The 16,869-nt window shown below is 40.6% G+C and overlaps 1 protein-coding gene across 1 annotated transcript in view; it reads right to left on the bottom strand.

Moving 5' to 3' along the window:
* Positions 1-1,075: 1,075 nt before the first annotated feature.
* Positions 1,076-16,869, bottom strand: part of LOC109962644 (sodium channel protein type 4 subunit alpha B-like) — a 31,983-nt gene continuing 16,189 nt past the window's right edge. Inside the window, exons 9-27 of the mRNA XM_020604535.1 lie at positions 14,947-15,088; positions 14,079-14,276; positions 13,792-13,977; positions 13,330-13,698; positions 13,062-13,191; positions 11,608-11,846; positions 10,459-10,632; positions 9,975-10,331; positions 9,276-9,686; positions 8,311-8,428; positions 8,036-8,190; positions 7,404-7,577; positions 5,709-5,831; positions 4,096-4,368; positions 3,831-3,884; positions 3,604-3,745; positions 3,312-3,412; positions 2,851-3,121; positions 1,076-2,322 (exon numbers count right to left, since the gene is read on the bottom strand). Of these exons, the coding sequence (XP_020460191.1) occupies positions 1,076-2,322; positions 2,851-3,121; positions 3,312-3,412; positions 3,604-3,745; positions 3,831-3,884; positions 4,096-4,368; positions 5,709-5,831; positions 7,404-7,577; positions 8,036-8,190; positions 8,311-8,428; positions 9,276-9,686; positions 9,975-10,331; positions 10,459-10,632; positions 11,608-11,846; positions 13,062-13,191; positions 13,330-13,698; positions 13,792-13,977; positions 14,079-14,276; positions 14,947-15,088 (4,864 nt within the window). The remainder of the gene's footprint in view (positions 2,323-2,850; positions 3,122-3,311; positions 3,413-3,603; positions 3,746-3,830; positions 3,885-4,095; positions 4,369-5,708; positions 5,832-7,403; positions 7,578-8,035; positions 8,191-8,310; positions 8,429-9,275; positions 9,687-9,974; positions 10,332-10,458; positions 10,633-11,607; positions 11,847-13,061; positions 13,192-13,329; positions 13,699-13,791; positions 13,978-14,078; positions 14,277-14,946; positions 15,089-16,869) is intronic.

Here is a 16,869-nt window from a genome sequence, read left to right as displayed (position 1 = left end):
TTATTCTATTCATAAAGGGCTTTGGAGCCGCTCTTAGTCTGACCCGTCACCCAGGACCTGTTTGCCTTGGGAGACCCTACCATGGACATATAGCCCCCGACAACATAGCTCTTAGGATCACTTGGGTATTCAAACCCCTCCACCACAATAAGGTAGCGGTTCAAGGAGGGGCCCATGGTTACAGTACATTGTAAACCAGACATGTGTGTATTTACAGTATGTGTATATACACACACACACACACACACACAAGTACACAATACTGTTTTAGAAATGTACACTAACTAATGTAGATGCACTTACTTTCCTTAGCTACTTGCCAATCAAATTTATTTTTCTCCTTTCTTGGGGTGGCTAGATTCAGACTACATTGATCTCTTTAGCTGTGTCCTCAGCTGTGAGGGAAGATATTTTGCGCTCATGGGTTTTGGCAACAATATACAGTATGTTTTAAGTTGTGTGTCAGTTTTCCTGGAGCAGTGAATGTAGCTACCTAGTTAGTTGGCTAGCTAGGTGTTGACCAAACAAGGATCACAATTTTTTTTGAAGCAGTAAGGTGACTGAAGTTGAGCCATAGACTGTATGACTTGATACCACTGGTCCAAGAAGACAACTTAGTCCAGCATGTGCAACATTATGCATGTTAGAAAAGCTGTATAATGTTTGAAAAAATATTCCGAACAAAAACTGTGCTTTAACTTTTATCTAATGAAAATTATAACTGAGAATTTAATCTATGCAGAGCGTATAGTATGTTGATTGAATGCAGGCATCAGTAAGTCTAGGTGCATTTTTGTTTTAGGTAGACACTGAAAACAACAGTGCATCTTTGTCTTTTTTCTAGCAGTCTATCATATTTTGATCTGTCAGATCTTAATTTTTAAGATGGTGTGGCAACATGTTTAACTTCAGAGCTTTCTCCCTCTGATAGAGGTTGTGGATTATGAGACTGTAATTTGTTTAAAAAAGTTAAATATTTCTTAAGTCTATGCTGATGTATAAGTTAATATCTTTGAATATTAGTTATTCTGAGCTATAGTCTCTTCTGTAAACAAAACAGAAGCATAATCATCCTTCACACAAGCAAGTCACAAAGAAAAGTTTCCTTGTAGTTTTCACCAGGCTCCCCGTGTTCAGAGCTTTTGGATGTTGATCTGACAACCTCAGAGAGGTCACTGGCTGCCCTGGTCACACTGTCATAAGATGGTGGTGAGGACATTAGTGTGTCCTCTGTTGTCTGTACAGCCTCCTCCCCTACAGGCTCATAGTGCTGTATCATGGAAGCTATCAGCCCCTCTGTTTCTGGGCCGTTCTCCACATCCACCACAGTCACATAGTTTATTTGTCTGTAGAGGTAAGATGCCTGCTTCATCTGTCTGCGCACCAGATGCTTCCTGTAACACCTCTGGATGATAATTGCAGACACCTCCTCCAGTTTGCGGCGTAGTGTAGACGTAATGGGCTCATGGGAAATCTTGGAGGAGTTTGTCATCATGAATTTCTCTTCCATTTGCTGCTTTAGGGCATCCATCTCCCCTGACTCTCCCAGGACTCTCTTTGTGAAGGCAAACAGGATGTCCAGGCAGTGGATCCTATCCCCACTGACCATGGGAAGGTCCATGGAGATCAGCTTGGACATGTTAGGCTTGGCTATGCGCAGCGGCTCCGACAAAGTATTAGCGAAGTTTGACAGCATGGAAAACTCTATGAACTGTGTGGCCTCAGAATCAAACTTCTCCCAAACCTCATAAAACATCTCAAAGTCATCCTCACTCAGTGGTTCTGTACTCTCCTCTGTGGCAACACTGAAGTTCTCCAGAATGATAGCTATGTACATATTTACCACAATGAGGAAAGAAATGATTATGTAACTGACAAAGAAAGCTATGCCCACTGAGGGGCTGCCACAGTTTCCCCGGGTGTTAGTACCAGTATTGACAAAGTTAACATCACACTCATCTGGGGAGGTGGACATTATGGGGCTCAGGAGGTTGTCCCAGCCTGCAGAGGTACTGATCTGAAAAAGACAGATCATACTGTTCCCAAAGGTCTCAAAGTTAAACATGTCGTCAATCCCGTCTTGTTTTTTCACGTAGGCAAAGTTTGCCATACCAAAGATAGCATAGATGAACATGACAAGAAAAAGCAGGAGGCCAATGTTGAACAGTGCTGGCATGGACATCATTAAGGCAAACAGTAAAGTCCTAATTCCTTTGGCTGCACGAATAAGTCGGAGGACACGTCCTATCCTTGCCAGTCTGATGACTCGAAACAGGGTGGGGGATACAAAGTACTTTTCAATGATGTCTGCAAGAACAATCCCTGAAGTGAGAGAGAAAGACAAGTCAAGAATAACTTTAACTACATGCACAGCGATGCATATATATTTAAAGCTGCACTAATCATCTTTATATTAACAGTGGATCAACTAACCAGGTGCAATGTGAAAGGAAGGGGTGACAAACCCAAAAACCCAACTCTGTAGTTATCCTCAGCTCTCCTGAGAAATTTCAGTGTCTTTCTGGTCATTGTACTACTGTAGTTTTATAACCCACAGATCGCACTCTGAACAACCCAGTGCCAGCAGTTTTCATCAAAAAAGCTTTGATAAACTCACTGGAGGTCAGCTGTCTCTCACCAAACACCAGATAGTATTGCCCAAATTGAAAAATCTAAACTTTTTCAGCTATCCTGATAATTAACAACACACAAATAAATGGGACTTAAAACAACCAGCTTGGCAGACATAAAATTTAATGATTTATCAACTTTTTGCAGTGTGTCTTTAAGTGATGGAGATATAATACTAGATTTTTACTGTTTTGTGTGATATTGTGCATCACTACCTACCCACAATAGAGAGAATTATCACCACAAAATCAAATATGTTCCATGCAACTGTGAAGAAATAACAACGGAGGGCAAAAATCTTGATCAGGCATTCAGTGGTGAAGATCACAATGAAGACCAGATTGATCTTGTTGAGGATGGACTCCATTCGCTGTGACTGCTCATCAGTTTCTACCATCATGGTCACCATGTTGATGATGATGAGCATCATGATCATGATGTCAAAGGCTTGCTTGGACACGAGATCGAAGAAGAAGGCTTGGAGAAGGTTCTAAGATTGGAAATACACACAGTGATTCAGGCAGCAAACATAACACTGGTAGTACAATATTATCAACAATGTTATCACGTAATATGTAAGAGAAGGATTTTTAATATAACCTAAAGTATGAAAAAGTATCAAGATATGCTATAAACATTTTAAAAAGCGAGTCAGTGTCTGAAAAATAATATGATTTTACCGCAGGCCTCGGTATTGGCTTCTGTGGCTTTTTAGTTCCTAACTTCTTCATTGCATTATAGTACTTCTTCTGTTCGTCAGTCATGAAGATATCCTGTCCACCTAAGTATAAAGGTGGTAAAAACACGTTTCATTTGTGGGTTGTTAGTATTTGCACACAATTTTTTATATTTGTATTTTTACTGAATAATGAAAAATATTCTTTATAGCGTAATTGTTTCACTTTTAAAAACAAGGCAGTAATTATAAGCAAATACCAAGTGATCCAGGCTTGACATCAGTGCTGTTAATACTCATCTTTCTTTTCTGCTGATTGAAGTTGTCAATAATGACACCGATGAAGAGATTGAGGGTGAAGAAGGAGCCAAAAATGATGAAGACAACAAAGTAAAGGTACATGTAGAGGTTGATTTCTCTCATAGGTTGTTCCTCCACCTGAAAACAGTTATTGTAAGTGAATCCCTTAGTGTAACATTTTTATGACATACTGTAAGCGCTGAAAATAGAAAGCCATACTTACTCCTCTTGAATCAACAGCTGCATGCATTATTTCCATCCATCCCTTAAATGTAGCCTATTATACCACAGAGTATTACACAACATTACTGTCTGGGCACTGCATTGTGCTGTAAAGCACTGACTTTATCTATTGAAAACAACATTACAAATTCAACTCAGCTCATTTTATGATCAAATTAACTCTTCATGGAATAACGTGATTCTTAAGGTGAAAGTGTGCTAGACAGACCAGATAAACTCAAAAGGGCGCAGCATCTGAAGCTTACCACTTGCAGAAGGGAAAGGTAGCCGAGTCCCACATTGTCGAAGTTAACTTTCACTTTTGTCCAGTAGAACTGGGTGTCATTCATGGCAAGGCACTCAGACTTGTTGTTGACTACAGAGATGCTGTGTATGAAGCCTGTTCTGTTCACACACTTCCCAAACTTGCCAGAGAACAGGTTGACTCCCATGATGCTGAAGATGAGCCAGAAGATGAGACACACGAGCAGCACATTCATGATGGAAGGGATGGCTCCTAAAAGAGCGTTCACGACCACCTGTTGGGCAACAAACAACAAACGGGTCAGCCTCACATCAGTGAGTTACTCTATTAGAGTTTTAGACCTCTGAATCACTTAACACTTCTCTGATGTCTTTACAATTCATGGCAATAAGTCTGTCAGGCTGATTCTCTATGAGCTGATCTCCCAACTGACTAGATGAAAATTAGCTTTAAAAAATATTCTCAAAGTGATGACTAGTTAAAACCATGTCTGTGGTGACCAGACGGCACGTGGTTTTCACGTCTGTCTCCCTCCACTAGCTACAGTCGGTTCAGATTCGCTCAACCTGCTTGAAGTGGGCCGGTATGCACAGTACTGGCCCTTCTACATTTTATTTAGTCTGTCTGCTCAGTTTGATGGTCATTTTGAGATTGGAGCTACTTTGTTGTTGTACTGTATTTGTGGACTGTCATCTGGAAAGCTGTTTCTGATACAGTTGTCTTCACCAAAATCATCATAGAATCTGTAATTTAATTGAGTAATTTACAATTAGATGATATCATTATTATCCAACCATGTCTGTGGTGACCAGACGGCACATGGTTTTCACATCTGTCTCCCTCCACTAACTATCATCTAATACCTGTTGTGCAGATATATCATGTATTTTTCTACAAATCATCATACTTCATTTTACCTCTGCTTAAACAAAATTCTTGTAAATGTGTGGTTTTCTCTTTAGTGTTACACATTGTTGGTGATTTAATAAAATACACAAAAAATTTCCCAATTTTTTCATATTCACATCCTAATAAAAAAACCAAGGACTGTGGATTTAGTAAACCTTTACACCCCTAATAATTAGCACTAAACACTAAAGTTTATGACAAAAATACATTTTGACCTGAGCTAGATGAAAGTTCTGAAAGGTACAATAGCTATAACAAATCTTCTTGAGGGGACATAAATGTCTGAACCAAATTTCAGTGCAATCCAAAGTGTTTGAGACATTTCACTCAAAAAGACAAATGCTAATGGTGGCGCCAAAGACAAAGTCAGTTAGTCACCAATGTCTTTTAAATTCATCCTTTAGGAACCAGTCTACAAAGTTTTGATCCAGTCTATAATGTAGATATAATGAGATGTTTCACTGGATATTCACTGGAAGTCCCATATACTGGCATACATGTCACTTACAAATCTAACAGAAATATTATATTTGCAATGAGAATATTAGATTGTCCAGTTGTCAGACAGAATATTAATAAGGACAAAAATGAGAACAAACAAGGATGAAAGCATACCCGCTTTAGTGTAGGTAGTAATTCTAAGATGAACAAGCATGGTAATAGTTTAAGGTGATATCAGTGTTGCGCAGAAAACTTGTTTCTCACCCGCATTCCCTCAAATCTGGACAGAGCTCTGAGAGGTCTCAAAGCTCGCAGGGTCCTCAGGGACTTGATCGCTCCAAAGTCAGAATATCCCAGTGAATTTGCTACCAGGCTTATCAAGGACACCTGTATGGAGTACACAAAGACATATGAACAAAGAGAATCACAAAATGATTTAAAATGTTTAAGTCAACTGAATTCATGTTTAAACCTCTGGGAGGTTTATACAAAAACAATGAAAAGAACTCCGTAAAGTAAAATTAAACATACACAGTCTTGTCAACACAACAGTCAAGGAACTACATATCTTCTCTGAGCAATTATACTGGACTTATCTTCAAAAGAAAAAAGTAACCAAAGATCCTAAAAGACAAAGAGAAAACATCCAGAGAGCCATAGTTTATAGCTGTTGTGTATTTCAGGACATTCCACAGTAGAATGAGCTGAAACACACTGATGAGCCTTCTCGGTGTAGTGAAACACCGGTTAGAGAGAGGGCGCCCACCTGATGACCCTGTAGATTTGGCTTCACTCCTACACCCACACAGAGGCTGTTGAATAACCCTTGGATGATTGAATGTGGCGTGATAGAAATGACTGATGATGATGATGATAAAGCACAGATGTGTGCACATATGGATAAAGTGTCCATGCATACACACTCATCTATATATGCATATATAATACAGTATGTATATATATATCAAATAGAGGGAGTTTTATGAAGAATTTATATCTGTCTTTGCCAAATTTGTTTCCCAATTTGCATCCAATTGATCCACAATGAGTTCATTAACACAATTTAGGACAAATAAAATCCCAACTGTCTGGACTTCTTTATAAAAGTCTATTCACAGAAATAGAAAGAAAAGAAAGGTAGGTTGTTGCAGTAATCAGCATCATTTGTAATTTCTTTAAAAACAGACATAACAAATAACACTCAGTGCATGAATTACACACAACAATAAAAACAGGAATTCAACCGGCACATTTCTAAACTGCAAACATGACTAATAACATCTGTATCACAACAGACGGCACTTGCAAGTGAAGAACAAGCCAATCCCGGCCGGCAATCGGGCGAAGGCGGGGTACACCCTGGACAGGTCGCCAATCCATCGCAGGGCTAACACATAGACGAACAACCACACACACGCACTCCTATGGGCAATTTAGAGACACCAATCAACCTAAGCTGCATGTCTTTGGACTGTGGGAGGAAGCCGGAGTACCCGGAGAGAACCCACGCAAGCACGGGGAGAACATGCAAACTCCACACAGAAGGGTCCCGCGTGGGGCCCGAACCCGGAACCTTCTCGCTGTGAGGCAACTGGAGACACTTTACAGCAAATTATCTGGACAAATCCTGACATAAAGTCAAATATACCATTGTTCAGTGAGGCAGCTGTTTAATGTGTGTTTAGTTTGTTTGAAATAGAAAAAACAGATGGCAGGTTTAGTACAATTTCAACCAAAAAAGTGGCCTGTTATTGTAAAGCATAAATGAACTGTTAAGTGCTTTCCTGTGAATAATACGTCACTTACCAAGCTGCAAATCCCCAAAAACATAAACAGCTACATTCAGTGACAATGACAGGGCGTACAGTTCAGTCAAAATCTCGTAATGCAACTTTTCATTAATATCATCATTTCACATAAAGCAGCAAAAATATGAGACATGCCAAAATGTTCACTTACATCTACAATAAGAAAGTCGAGCCAGCACCAGTAGTTGGTGAAATATTTCTTGAAACCATATGCAGTCCACTTGAGGAACATCTCCAGCACAAAGATGTAGGAAAAGATCTTGTCAGCGTACTCCAACACCACCTTAATGACTTTTCTCTTCTCAATGTAGATATCTTCAAATGCCTACAGCAGCAAAGGGACAACAGTGTGAGAAAACACAACTACTACACTACTGTTGGTTAAGTATGAGATAACAGAACGTGCAAGCAGAAGATGTAAATACTCCAGCAAAGTACAGATACCTCAAAATTGTACACTGTATTCTGTCAATGTACTTAACAGTAGTTGCTTTCCACCACTGGTTATTTTAGATCTGATTAGCATTCTGCATTACAGTTCAACCTCCCACCACAGGAAAATGTACTTCTGGCCACCAGAGAATTAAAAAGATACACCAGTTGCTTGTCTGATTCTGCTCAGTGAGTGTTTTCTGACTACAAAATTCTGGGACACTAATCACTAAATTATCCAGGACTGAAATCTGAGTGAGTATAACTTTTAAAAAATGCTTTATAAATGCATTTTTGTTGTGCTTGTTTGTTTTGTTTTGTTTCCTTTGTAATGGCACACAGCAGGCTTACCAGAGCCCCGCTGCTGAGCAGGATCATGAAGATGATGAAGGTCTCAAACCAGCTATGCTCCACAATCTGGTAGCAGGTCTTCCTCAGCCTCCACCAGGCCTGGCCCAGACCATGGCTGTGGTCAATGTCACCGCACCGACAGTGTCTCATGCATACTGATGATAAGATAGGACCAGCACACATTACATAGCAAGAAGCATCAACTTATGACATTTCACAGATTGGGTAGTTTTAGGGTTATAATTCTCAGATATGTTGCCTGATTTACTACTCACATTCTGGGAAGCATTCTTCTGGCTCCATGCTCTGTTCAGCCAGCGCCAACACATTGTCCGACTCCTCCCCAGGTTTCCTCAGGTCCACAGTGCTGCCCTCTGACAGACTGAACTTGTCCTGAGAAGTGAGAAGTCACAGTGTCACCAACAAATTGCTCTCTTACTACAATTAATTGTTGATCGATTACATACGAGATAACTAACTGGCAGTAGCTTTGCAGTTACTTCACACTGGAAGAAGTTAAACTACAGCAAACTACTCAATAGAGAAATGTGGTCTGGTAAACTAGTTACTTAGAAAAAGTAGTTCAAACTACTTTGTAAAAAATGATCAAACTGACAATGTACATATGATGCATAACTATAACATAACAGATGAAAACTCGCTTGAGAAAAACTTAGTGAGACAAAAAAACTTTCCTAAACAAAGCAATCCCATCCGGGCTTATATAAATATATATTCATTTATTTATTTAATCTGTGTAAATGTAACTATGTAAAAGAAACTTAAAAACCAGAACAAAAACTCAGTGTTTTTGCATAAAGATAGAGGTTTAAAAATCCACTGTAGTTGCAGTGCGGTTGTAAACATCGGCCACTCACACAAGTCACAAAACATCATTTAGCATGTTCTCTTATCCATTTTGGAGTGTGTCCAGCATGCGCCAGGCTGAGAGCAGGAAATCAACCTGGATGTGGTGAAAATGAAAACAGAGACCAAGACAGAAGCTGAACCAACTTCTCTCTAAGTAACAGTGTTGAACTTGGCTTCATTCCAGGCAAAGGCGACAAATCTGCTTTGACATCGCCAATGCACTTCAGGCCAGAATCTGGAAGTGCAATTATGTCTCTATCAGAATATTGAATTCCATAGAAAGCAGCGCTGCATGTGATTGTTAGTGTCTTTAAACTCTGTCAGTATAAAAATGAGTGAATATGTCTCTGTTTTGTTTAGGCTGACTCACCAGCTTGTTGTCTTCATCCTCTGATGACTCTGAAAACTCCTCCTCTTCCAGAAACTCCACATCTGACTCTCCAGGTGCAATGGGAACAATGACAGTCAGATTTGGGTTAGTCACGTAGCTGTCTTCCTCTGGTATTATGTACTTCTCTCCATAGTGTCCAAAAAATCCTCCATTGCTTTCCACATGATTGCCAGCCAGCTTCATAGCCTGACTGGCTTCTTTGGCCTTCTGCTTTCGACATTTCAAGCTGCGGTTGAAGAGGGTGACAACACTTGTGACAAGCCAGGTGACACCTACATGGATGCGAGTGATAGCAACCTGGATGTTGTTCAAATCGCCGTCTTCATCTGGAGCAGAGAGGTTCTCAGAACTGAAGGAGCTGAGCAGCAGGGCCAGAAAGAGGTTCAGCACCTGTTGGTGACAAACTGTACATTTTATTTTGGGAACACTGCTGTCATTTAGTTTGCCATTGTTGTTGTATGCACAGTGTTTATGTCCAGAGTGTACTGCAGTCTACTTTTAAAGTAGGGCCCATCCTCATAATATGGAATCACCAGTAGTCACTGGTGCAACATAATCCCTAAGTACTTGTGACATCTCATTTAGATTTGACAGCAGTTACAGTTGGTCACATTGTCATGCAATTGGATGCAAATTAGAAATGTTAAATAACATATAAAAGTTCAGTTTAGTACTCACCACCAAGTTCCCTATGACCATGACCAACATGAATACCAAGATGCAGAGGGGCTGCCCAGCCACTTCCATACAGTCCCACATGGTCTCGATCCACTCTCCACACAGCACCCGAAACACAATCAGAAACGAGTGGAAGAAGTCCTTCATATGCCAGCGAGGTAGCTGACAGTCATTGGAGATCTTACACACACAGTCCTGGTAGTTCTTGCCAAACAGCTGCATGCCCACCACAGCAAAGATGAAGACAATGATGGCCAACACCAGTGTCAGGTTTCCCAGTGCACCCACTGAGTTACCAATGATCTTGATGAGAGTGTTGAGAGTGGGCCAGGACTTTGCCAGCTTGAAGACTCGTAACTGATGAAGATGATATTTGAGAGATGTATTCAGATAAATGTTGTGTGAAGTCTTACTGTGTGGATCAGTGCTACAATGACACATATTTATCATAAGCATATAAATGAGAAGTAAAAATTTCTGTCACCAGTCTGAATGACCGCAGGACAGAAAGTCCTTCTACATTGGAGAGGCCCAACTCCATTAGACTGAGACAAACAATGATGCCGTCAAAGATGTTCCAACCCTGCTGAAAGTAATAATAGGGGTCCAGGGCAATCAGCTTCAGCACCATCTCAGCTGTAAAGATCCCTGTAAATACCTGAGGAAAAGCGCAGTGACTGAAACAAGTAAGAAGTGGAAAAGGTATCAGGGAGACCAAAAACACTTAACACCTGAAGTCACGTGTTCTCAATAAATTGTTTACACCACAGTGTCAACACTTTGCTATGTTAATAGCACACTGACAACACTTTAGTAACACTCTGACAATGTGTAGACAACATGTGATCCACACTCTAATGCAGACATCCAGGGTGGTGTAACATGTTTGTTGTGGACAGTACCTCTGCTATTTATCCTTTACATCTCTCCTGAAGTTCATATGACTAGGGTAAAGGTCAAAACTAGAAACCACTAGAGTAGATATTACTGATGGTCTACAGATTAGGTAACCAAACAGTTCATGAAATTAACTCAAAATTAATACTCTGAACAAGTGCCCAATATGGTTACTGTGTATTAATAAATTATTTAAAAATCTTATCCCTTAATGACATGACTTTCTATGATATTTATGAAATTCTGCTTAGATTTATTTGGTATGTTCTTGCAAATAACAAACACACAACAGAAGTGAAAAAATAACCTGCTTGGTGAAGGTAAGAATTAAAAAAGCATCACTTGCATGTGTCTTTTTATGAATGCATTTCCAAACTTGAAGACACTAGCAGTATCTATAATTTACCAGTAGGGGGAGATGGTAAGATACAAATCAAGCTATCATCCTCCACCTCCTGTTAAAAATACTCCCTTGTACCCTGGATAATCATAAATTGTCTAACTGGAGACAAAAGATGTACATGACCTTATTTGACCTCCAATCCAGCTCAGCATCACTGGCTATAAAAAACACAGCTGTCTGATACAGAAATACAGCGCAATCTCAATGAATAGTACTTGTCTTTCCTCTACACTCTACTCAGACCTCTTCTCTGCTCATCTATCACCTAACAACACTTAAGAGAAAGAGTTTTTTTGGACAGCTACCTACTCCTGGTGTTAAACCCCCTCTTACCAGATTGCCCACTGAGAGCATGGTGTTGAACTCCTCAGTCATGGGGTAGTGCTCCAGGGCCATGAAAAGTGTGTTCAGCACAATACATATGGTGATACCTAGATCCAGAAAAGGATCCATCACCATGATCTTCACCCACTCCTTCATCTTCAGCCACCAGGGGCAGCAGTCCCATATCAAGTACTTCTTGGCAAATGTGTACCAGCAGGGATGAAACTTTTGCCTTGACTCCTGCAGTTCTGCAAAGTGACGCCAAAGTGTACTGTTCAGCTGTAGCAGGCCTTTCAAGAAATTCCCCCTGAAAAAGTTACCCTATGCTTTTTTATCCTTTCCTTTTAAACATCAGGGGCTGTAATTTGAAGCCCAGGCACATATCACTCAGAGATTTATGCTGGTTTCAAACCATAATTAGGTCTCTGAGTCTCAACATAAGGGGAATCTAATTCCCTTATCCTCACTTGACCCAGAAGTTGTTCCGGTCCACCAATGATGGAGCACATACCAAAGCTCTTATTTCTGCCCTGAGGAGCGAGGAGGCTGCCTGGGGGAGCTATAACCGAGGATACACGAGTGCATCCTTCGTGGAAGTCTGTTACAGGCTGACATGCTCCTTTACGTATACTTATACTTAACTTCTTAATTATTGCGTTTTAGTGGTCCTGTAGGTGGATTCTGTTATCCTAACAGGGTTAAGTGAAAGATGACCCAAGTGCAGACTCAGACAAATGTAGGACAAAGAAACAAGGTTTAGCATGAACCAAGTACAAAATAAACGACTAGAGACACACAAACCCAAGAAACTCAATACTGACTAGATAACTTAAGGACACCTCCAGGAATACACTAAACAAAATGGCACAGTCAGGGAGCAGCATGATGAACTGAAAACTTAAGCAATGTGACAAACACACAATAAAAACAAATAGTAGCAAACAAAATGCAGGAGGAAATGAAAACCAGAGTCCAGGAGTCAGGGATGTGAGGAGTGATTCACAGGTAAGGCTAAGGAGCAAAAATATGGTACAGAGCAAAAAGATAATGGCAACAAGGGATACAGAAACAAGAGCAAAGTAGGGTGTGTACACAGACAAACCCGCAACCAGACTGAGGGAGGTGAGGTGAATATAAAGGCTGAGATGGGGAGGACAACAAGCAACAGTCAAAAGCACTTGGAGGTAATCAGTGGCTGGAATATAGCTGGGGAAGGTGAGATAGCATGGGACAGAAGATACCCTGCAAAATGCAAACTGTTAAGTCTCTATGGCATCATGACATATCCTCAGACAAACCACCACTTGTTTGTCTTGGTGCTAAGCTAAGCTAACAGGTTACTGGTCGGAGCTTCATGTTTAATTGACAGAGTTGAGAGTAGTATTTATATTCTCATCCAACTTTCTGCTAGAAAATGAATTAGTATATTTGAAACTACTCCTTTATTATTCACAAGGACTCACCATCCATGGCACCACTGAAGAAGCTGACCAAGCTCAGCCCTCTTTTCCTGTGCACTGGAGGAGGCTCTGTCACTGTTGAGGAAGGCTGGAGGAAAGGCCTGGGAGCAGTGTCCTCTGCACTGGTGGACTTCTGGTAGATAGAAAATACTTAAAAATGAAATATGAGGCTTTCTTCTTCTCTCTTTCATTTGGTGAGCTGTTAGGATATTCCAGTACATCCTAACAAATACATAAATATCACCATATTTCAGAGGCTTCTGTCACTCACTGTGTCTCCCCTGACCCTATCCATGCTGTGAGCAGGCATAGATATAGGGGTGAGCAGGCCCACAGTGGTGACTCTGTTCTGGTCCAGGGAAAGGTTGAGCAGGCCATTGATGTTGAGGTTGGAGTTGAGGACTTGTGAGCAGTGGCTCCTTACACTGCCTGTCCTCCTCTTCCAGGGTGTTGCTGTTGAACTGGCACAACTCCTGAAGGCATCCCCAACGCTAAACTCGTCATCCCCGAAGTCAGCCTCCGAGTTGTTGCGCGGCCAGAAAGAGCTAAAGATGCTGTTCTGGCTTCCTCTTCTGGTGCTGAGGGGGTGAGAGGAGAATGTGGCCAGCAGAGGGTGGACTGGCAGGGGAGACAAAGGAGGCTACAGATAGACACAAAGGACACATTAGCTTATATGGCCTAGAGCCTCAAAAGCTAGGAAAAAGGTTTAAAGCCTGATTGCTGAGTGCTGTACCACTGGCTCTTCCAGCAGGTCAGACTTCTCCCCAGCAGCTTCTTCTGCTGTTTCCTCTGACAACATCCTGTGAGATGTTCTTCTTCTGCTGCTGTTTCGCCTTATGCTTCCAGTCTTGAGACAAAATGGAGACACCTCTGGGGACAACACAGAGTCTGTCTCCTGCGCTTGGCTCTTTGCTGCCAACTACAGATATAAAGAAATCAAACTGAATTAAGTTGTTTATCCTAAGCTGAAAGCACACATTAAATATGAAAATCCTTGCTGATGGTTTGTGTTGCACCTACTCTTTGCTCTCTTCGAAGCTGCTCCATAGCCAGCTGAAACTCCCTATCCTTTTGCCAGGCTTCAGCAATGGTGGCCTGATTCTGCTCCTCATAGGCCATTGCCACTACTGCTAGAATCAGGTTTATCAGGTAGAAGGAGCCCAGGAAGATTACCAGAACAAAGAAAATCATGTAGGTCTTCCCTGCTGATCGCAGAGTCTGAGAGAGAGGACATGAAGTCACAAAGTCCAGTTCCCATGTTGAAGGAAAATTCTGGTCTTTCTAAAACCTGAGTCATATGTTCATAGTTGTGGCATAATGAATAGTTGAGAATAAAATTAATCGCCATCTTTTACCAACATTTACATTTTACAGCTACAGTATTAGATTTTTTTTGCCACTTGGGAACAACCCATAAACACAACACAAATAATCAGTTTATGAAGTTAATGTGCCAAATGTGTTAGCAAACATTTGTCTATTTACATATGCATTTTCATTTTAGCTCTGATTTGGGCTCCACCACCTCCTGAGGAAAATATCCAGCCTCTTAGATGTTCACAGGCTAGTTGCTAAATTTGCATATCATTTGTTGCTAGACAGAAGCATACAGTGAGGTCGTCCTCGAAAGAAGCTGCCTGTGACAGCTGGAAATGACACTGATGAGAGTGGTGACAGTGAACCAAAACAGAGAAGTTGAGGGCCAGAAAAAAACAAAATAATGAGCTGAAAGGTGCTAAAACTCTCATCATTATGAGTGACTATTTCTCATTACCATTAGTAGTTTGATCTAGGGTTAAACTGAAATTACTGAGGGAAAATATGGACAATTTCTTAGGTGATTATCACAAAATATTGGTGGATTCAAGATAAGATTAAAAAATTGCACCTGATGAAACAGTTTTTCCCAGTAGTCTTGTGTCATAAGACGGAAAAGGGCCAGAAAGGCCCAGCCGAAGGTATCAAAACTGGTGTAGCCATAGTTTGGGTTTCTTCCTACTTTTAGGCAGTCAAATCCATCTGGACACCTCCTGTAATGCACAAGCAGTTTAAAAGCAGAAAACAAGTGATTATGGAACACCACTGATAGACAAAGGCTATGCACATTTAAATCAAAAGCAGCTGAGATAGATATAGCTGTGGGAGTGTGCAGGCTGCTTTACTACAGTTAAAAACACCTCCTGAAGCCCTGTGACCTTAGACTCCACAGGGGAGAAAAGCAGATGAGTCACAAAGTTCATTCACTGCTATCATCACCATTATTTCAACTTAAGAGGCCACTTGAAATTCATTCCAGGCAGGAGCACTAAAATGCACTGGAGCAGAAGGGATTATGCTGAGCCACATGGATATCAAAGTGCAGTTCAAAAAATTTCAGCTCTGTCCCTCCATCTCAGATCTTTATTGTCACCTTATCGGCATTACAGCAAATATTTAAGTCCAGCAGCCTAGAGAGAACAACCATGTCAGTGTGAGTGCAGAATAATTTCGTAATGGCTTGGAAACAGCTGGGTGGTGAAGCGCTGCTGTGAGGACAGCTGTAGATCTCACTGACCCGCCAGCTAAGACTATTATCCAGCAGTGAGGACAGAGGAGGCTGTGTGTGGCCAAGAGCATCTTCTTACCAGGCTGTTCCTCTGCTGAACTGTTCAACCTGCCAGCAGTCTGCTCCTCTCTTGTAATCAATGGGACAAAACATACATACACAGAACCTGCAGATACTGTGAGTGCACTGGGGATTTGCATACGTTAGCCATTAGCTGCCTTGTTGTATTGTGAATACATGATTGCTGAGCATTTTTCAAAGCATAGCATATGACTTTTATACTAGGCTTTGTTATGTTAACTCCTAAATTGAAGACACTTTAAAAAACTATTCTTGCTGCATTCTTGAAAAATCTTTTTAAAAAGACTGAATCCTGACACAGCTTGTAGGTTTTGTGATTTTCTTCTCATAGATTTATGCTGGATAATCAATTTTAAGCAACATTCACGCCTCTGCATGTTTAACTATTGATTAACAAAATATCAGCAAGCAGCTATGATGATCCACTTGTCATTCTTGGTTAAAGCTTCGCTGAGGCGAGGACTGGCTGCTTTTCCTTTCTGTAAATTGCACGTCCTAAGGTTAGGGCTGACAATACATCTGAAGGGGTCACCTTTGACTTTAGGAATTTGTAATGGGCATTTATAAGCAAATTTTATACATACATTTTAAATGATTAATCAAATTAATTAATAATGAAAATAACTTCTGCACCTCTATTTCTATACTACAGTATAATCAAATTAATAAAAAAAAAACAGCGGCTGCCTGGAAGCTATAGAATCAGTCTAAATTAAAGTCAAAACAGATCTTTAAGTTAAAACATGAGTCATTCAAAACTTCCTTCAAGTAAATTCCTTTTCAACTGCACCCTGACACCAACTGTAATCATTATTACTGTACCATTTGTTTAAAAAACTGTTTCATTTAATTTACTCAGTAAATGCTCAACAGTCTGAACAGCTTTCTAGAGACAGGAATTTCTTAATTGTAAGTAAAGGTACCGTCAGTGATAAAGTTTGGCTGCTTAACGTGAAATACACACAGATGGACTCCTACTGTGCATCTCATGCTGCGGTTGCTAGACTTAATACCACACTGCTACCCAGTGCTGTCACTTAAACAGCTGGATCAGGGAAGATCAGCATAGACAGTCACACCAGTGTTTTCTTTTTTCTATGTACATGCTACAGTGTATTGCTCTTTACTCATTAGTAATACACTTCACTACCTGCAGTGTGTTACTTAGGAGCTACAGGTAATAAT

This window comes from Monopterus albus, unplaced genomic scaffold (genome assembly GCF_001952655.1).
Source record: "Monopterus albus unplaced genomic scaffold, M_albus_1.0 scaffold66.1, whole genome shotgun sequence".
NCBI classification, from domain to species: Eukaryota; Metazoa; Chordata; class Actinopteri; order Synbranchiformes; family Synbranchidae; genus Monopterus; species Monopterus albus.
This window is presented reverse-complemented; position numbering and strand designations above follow the sequence as displayed.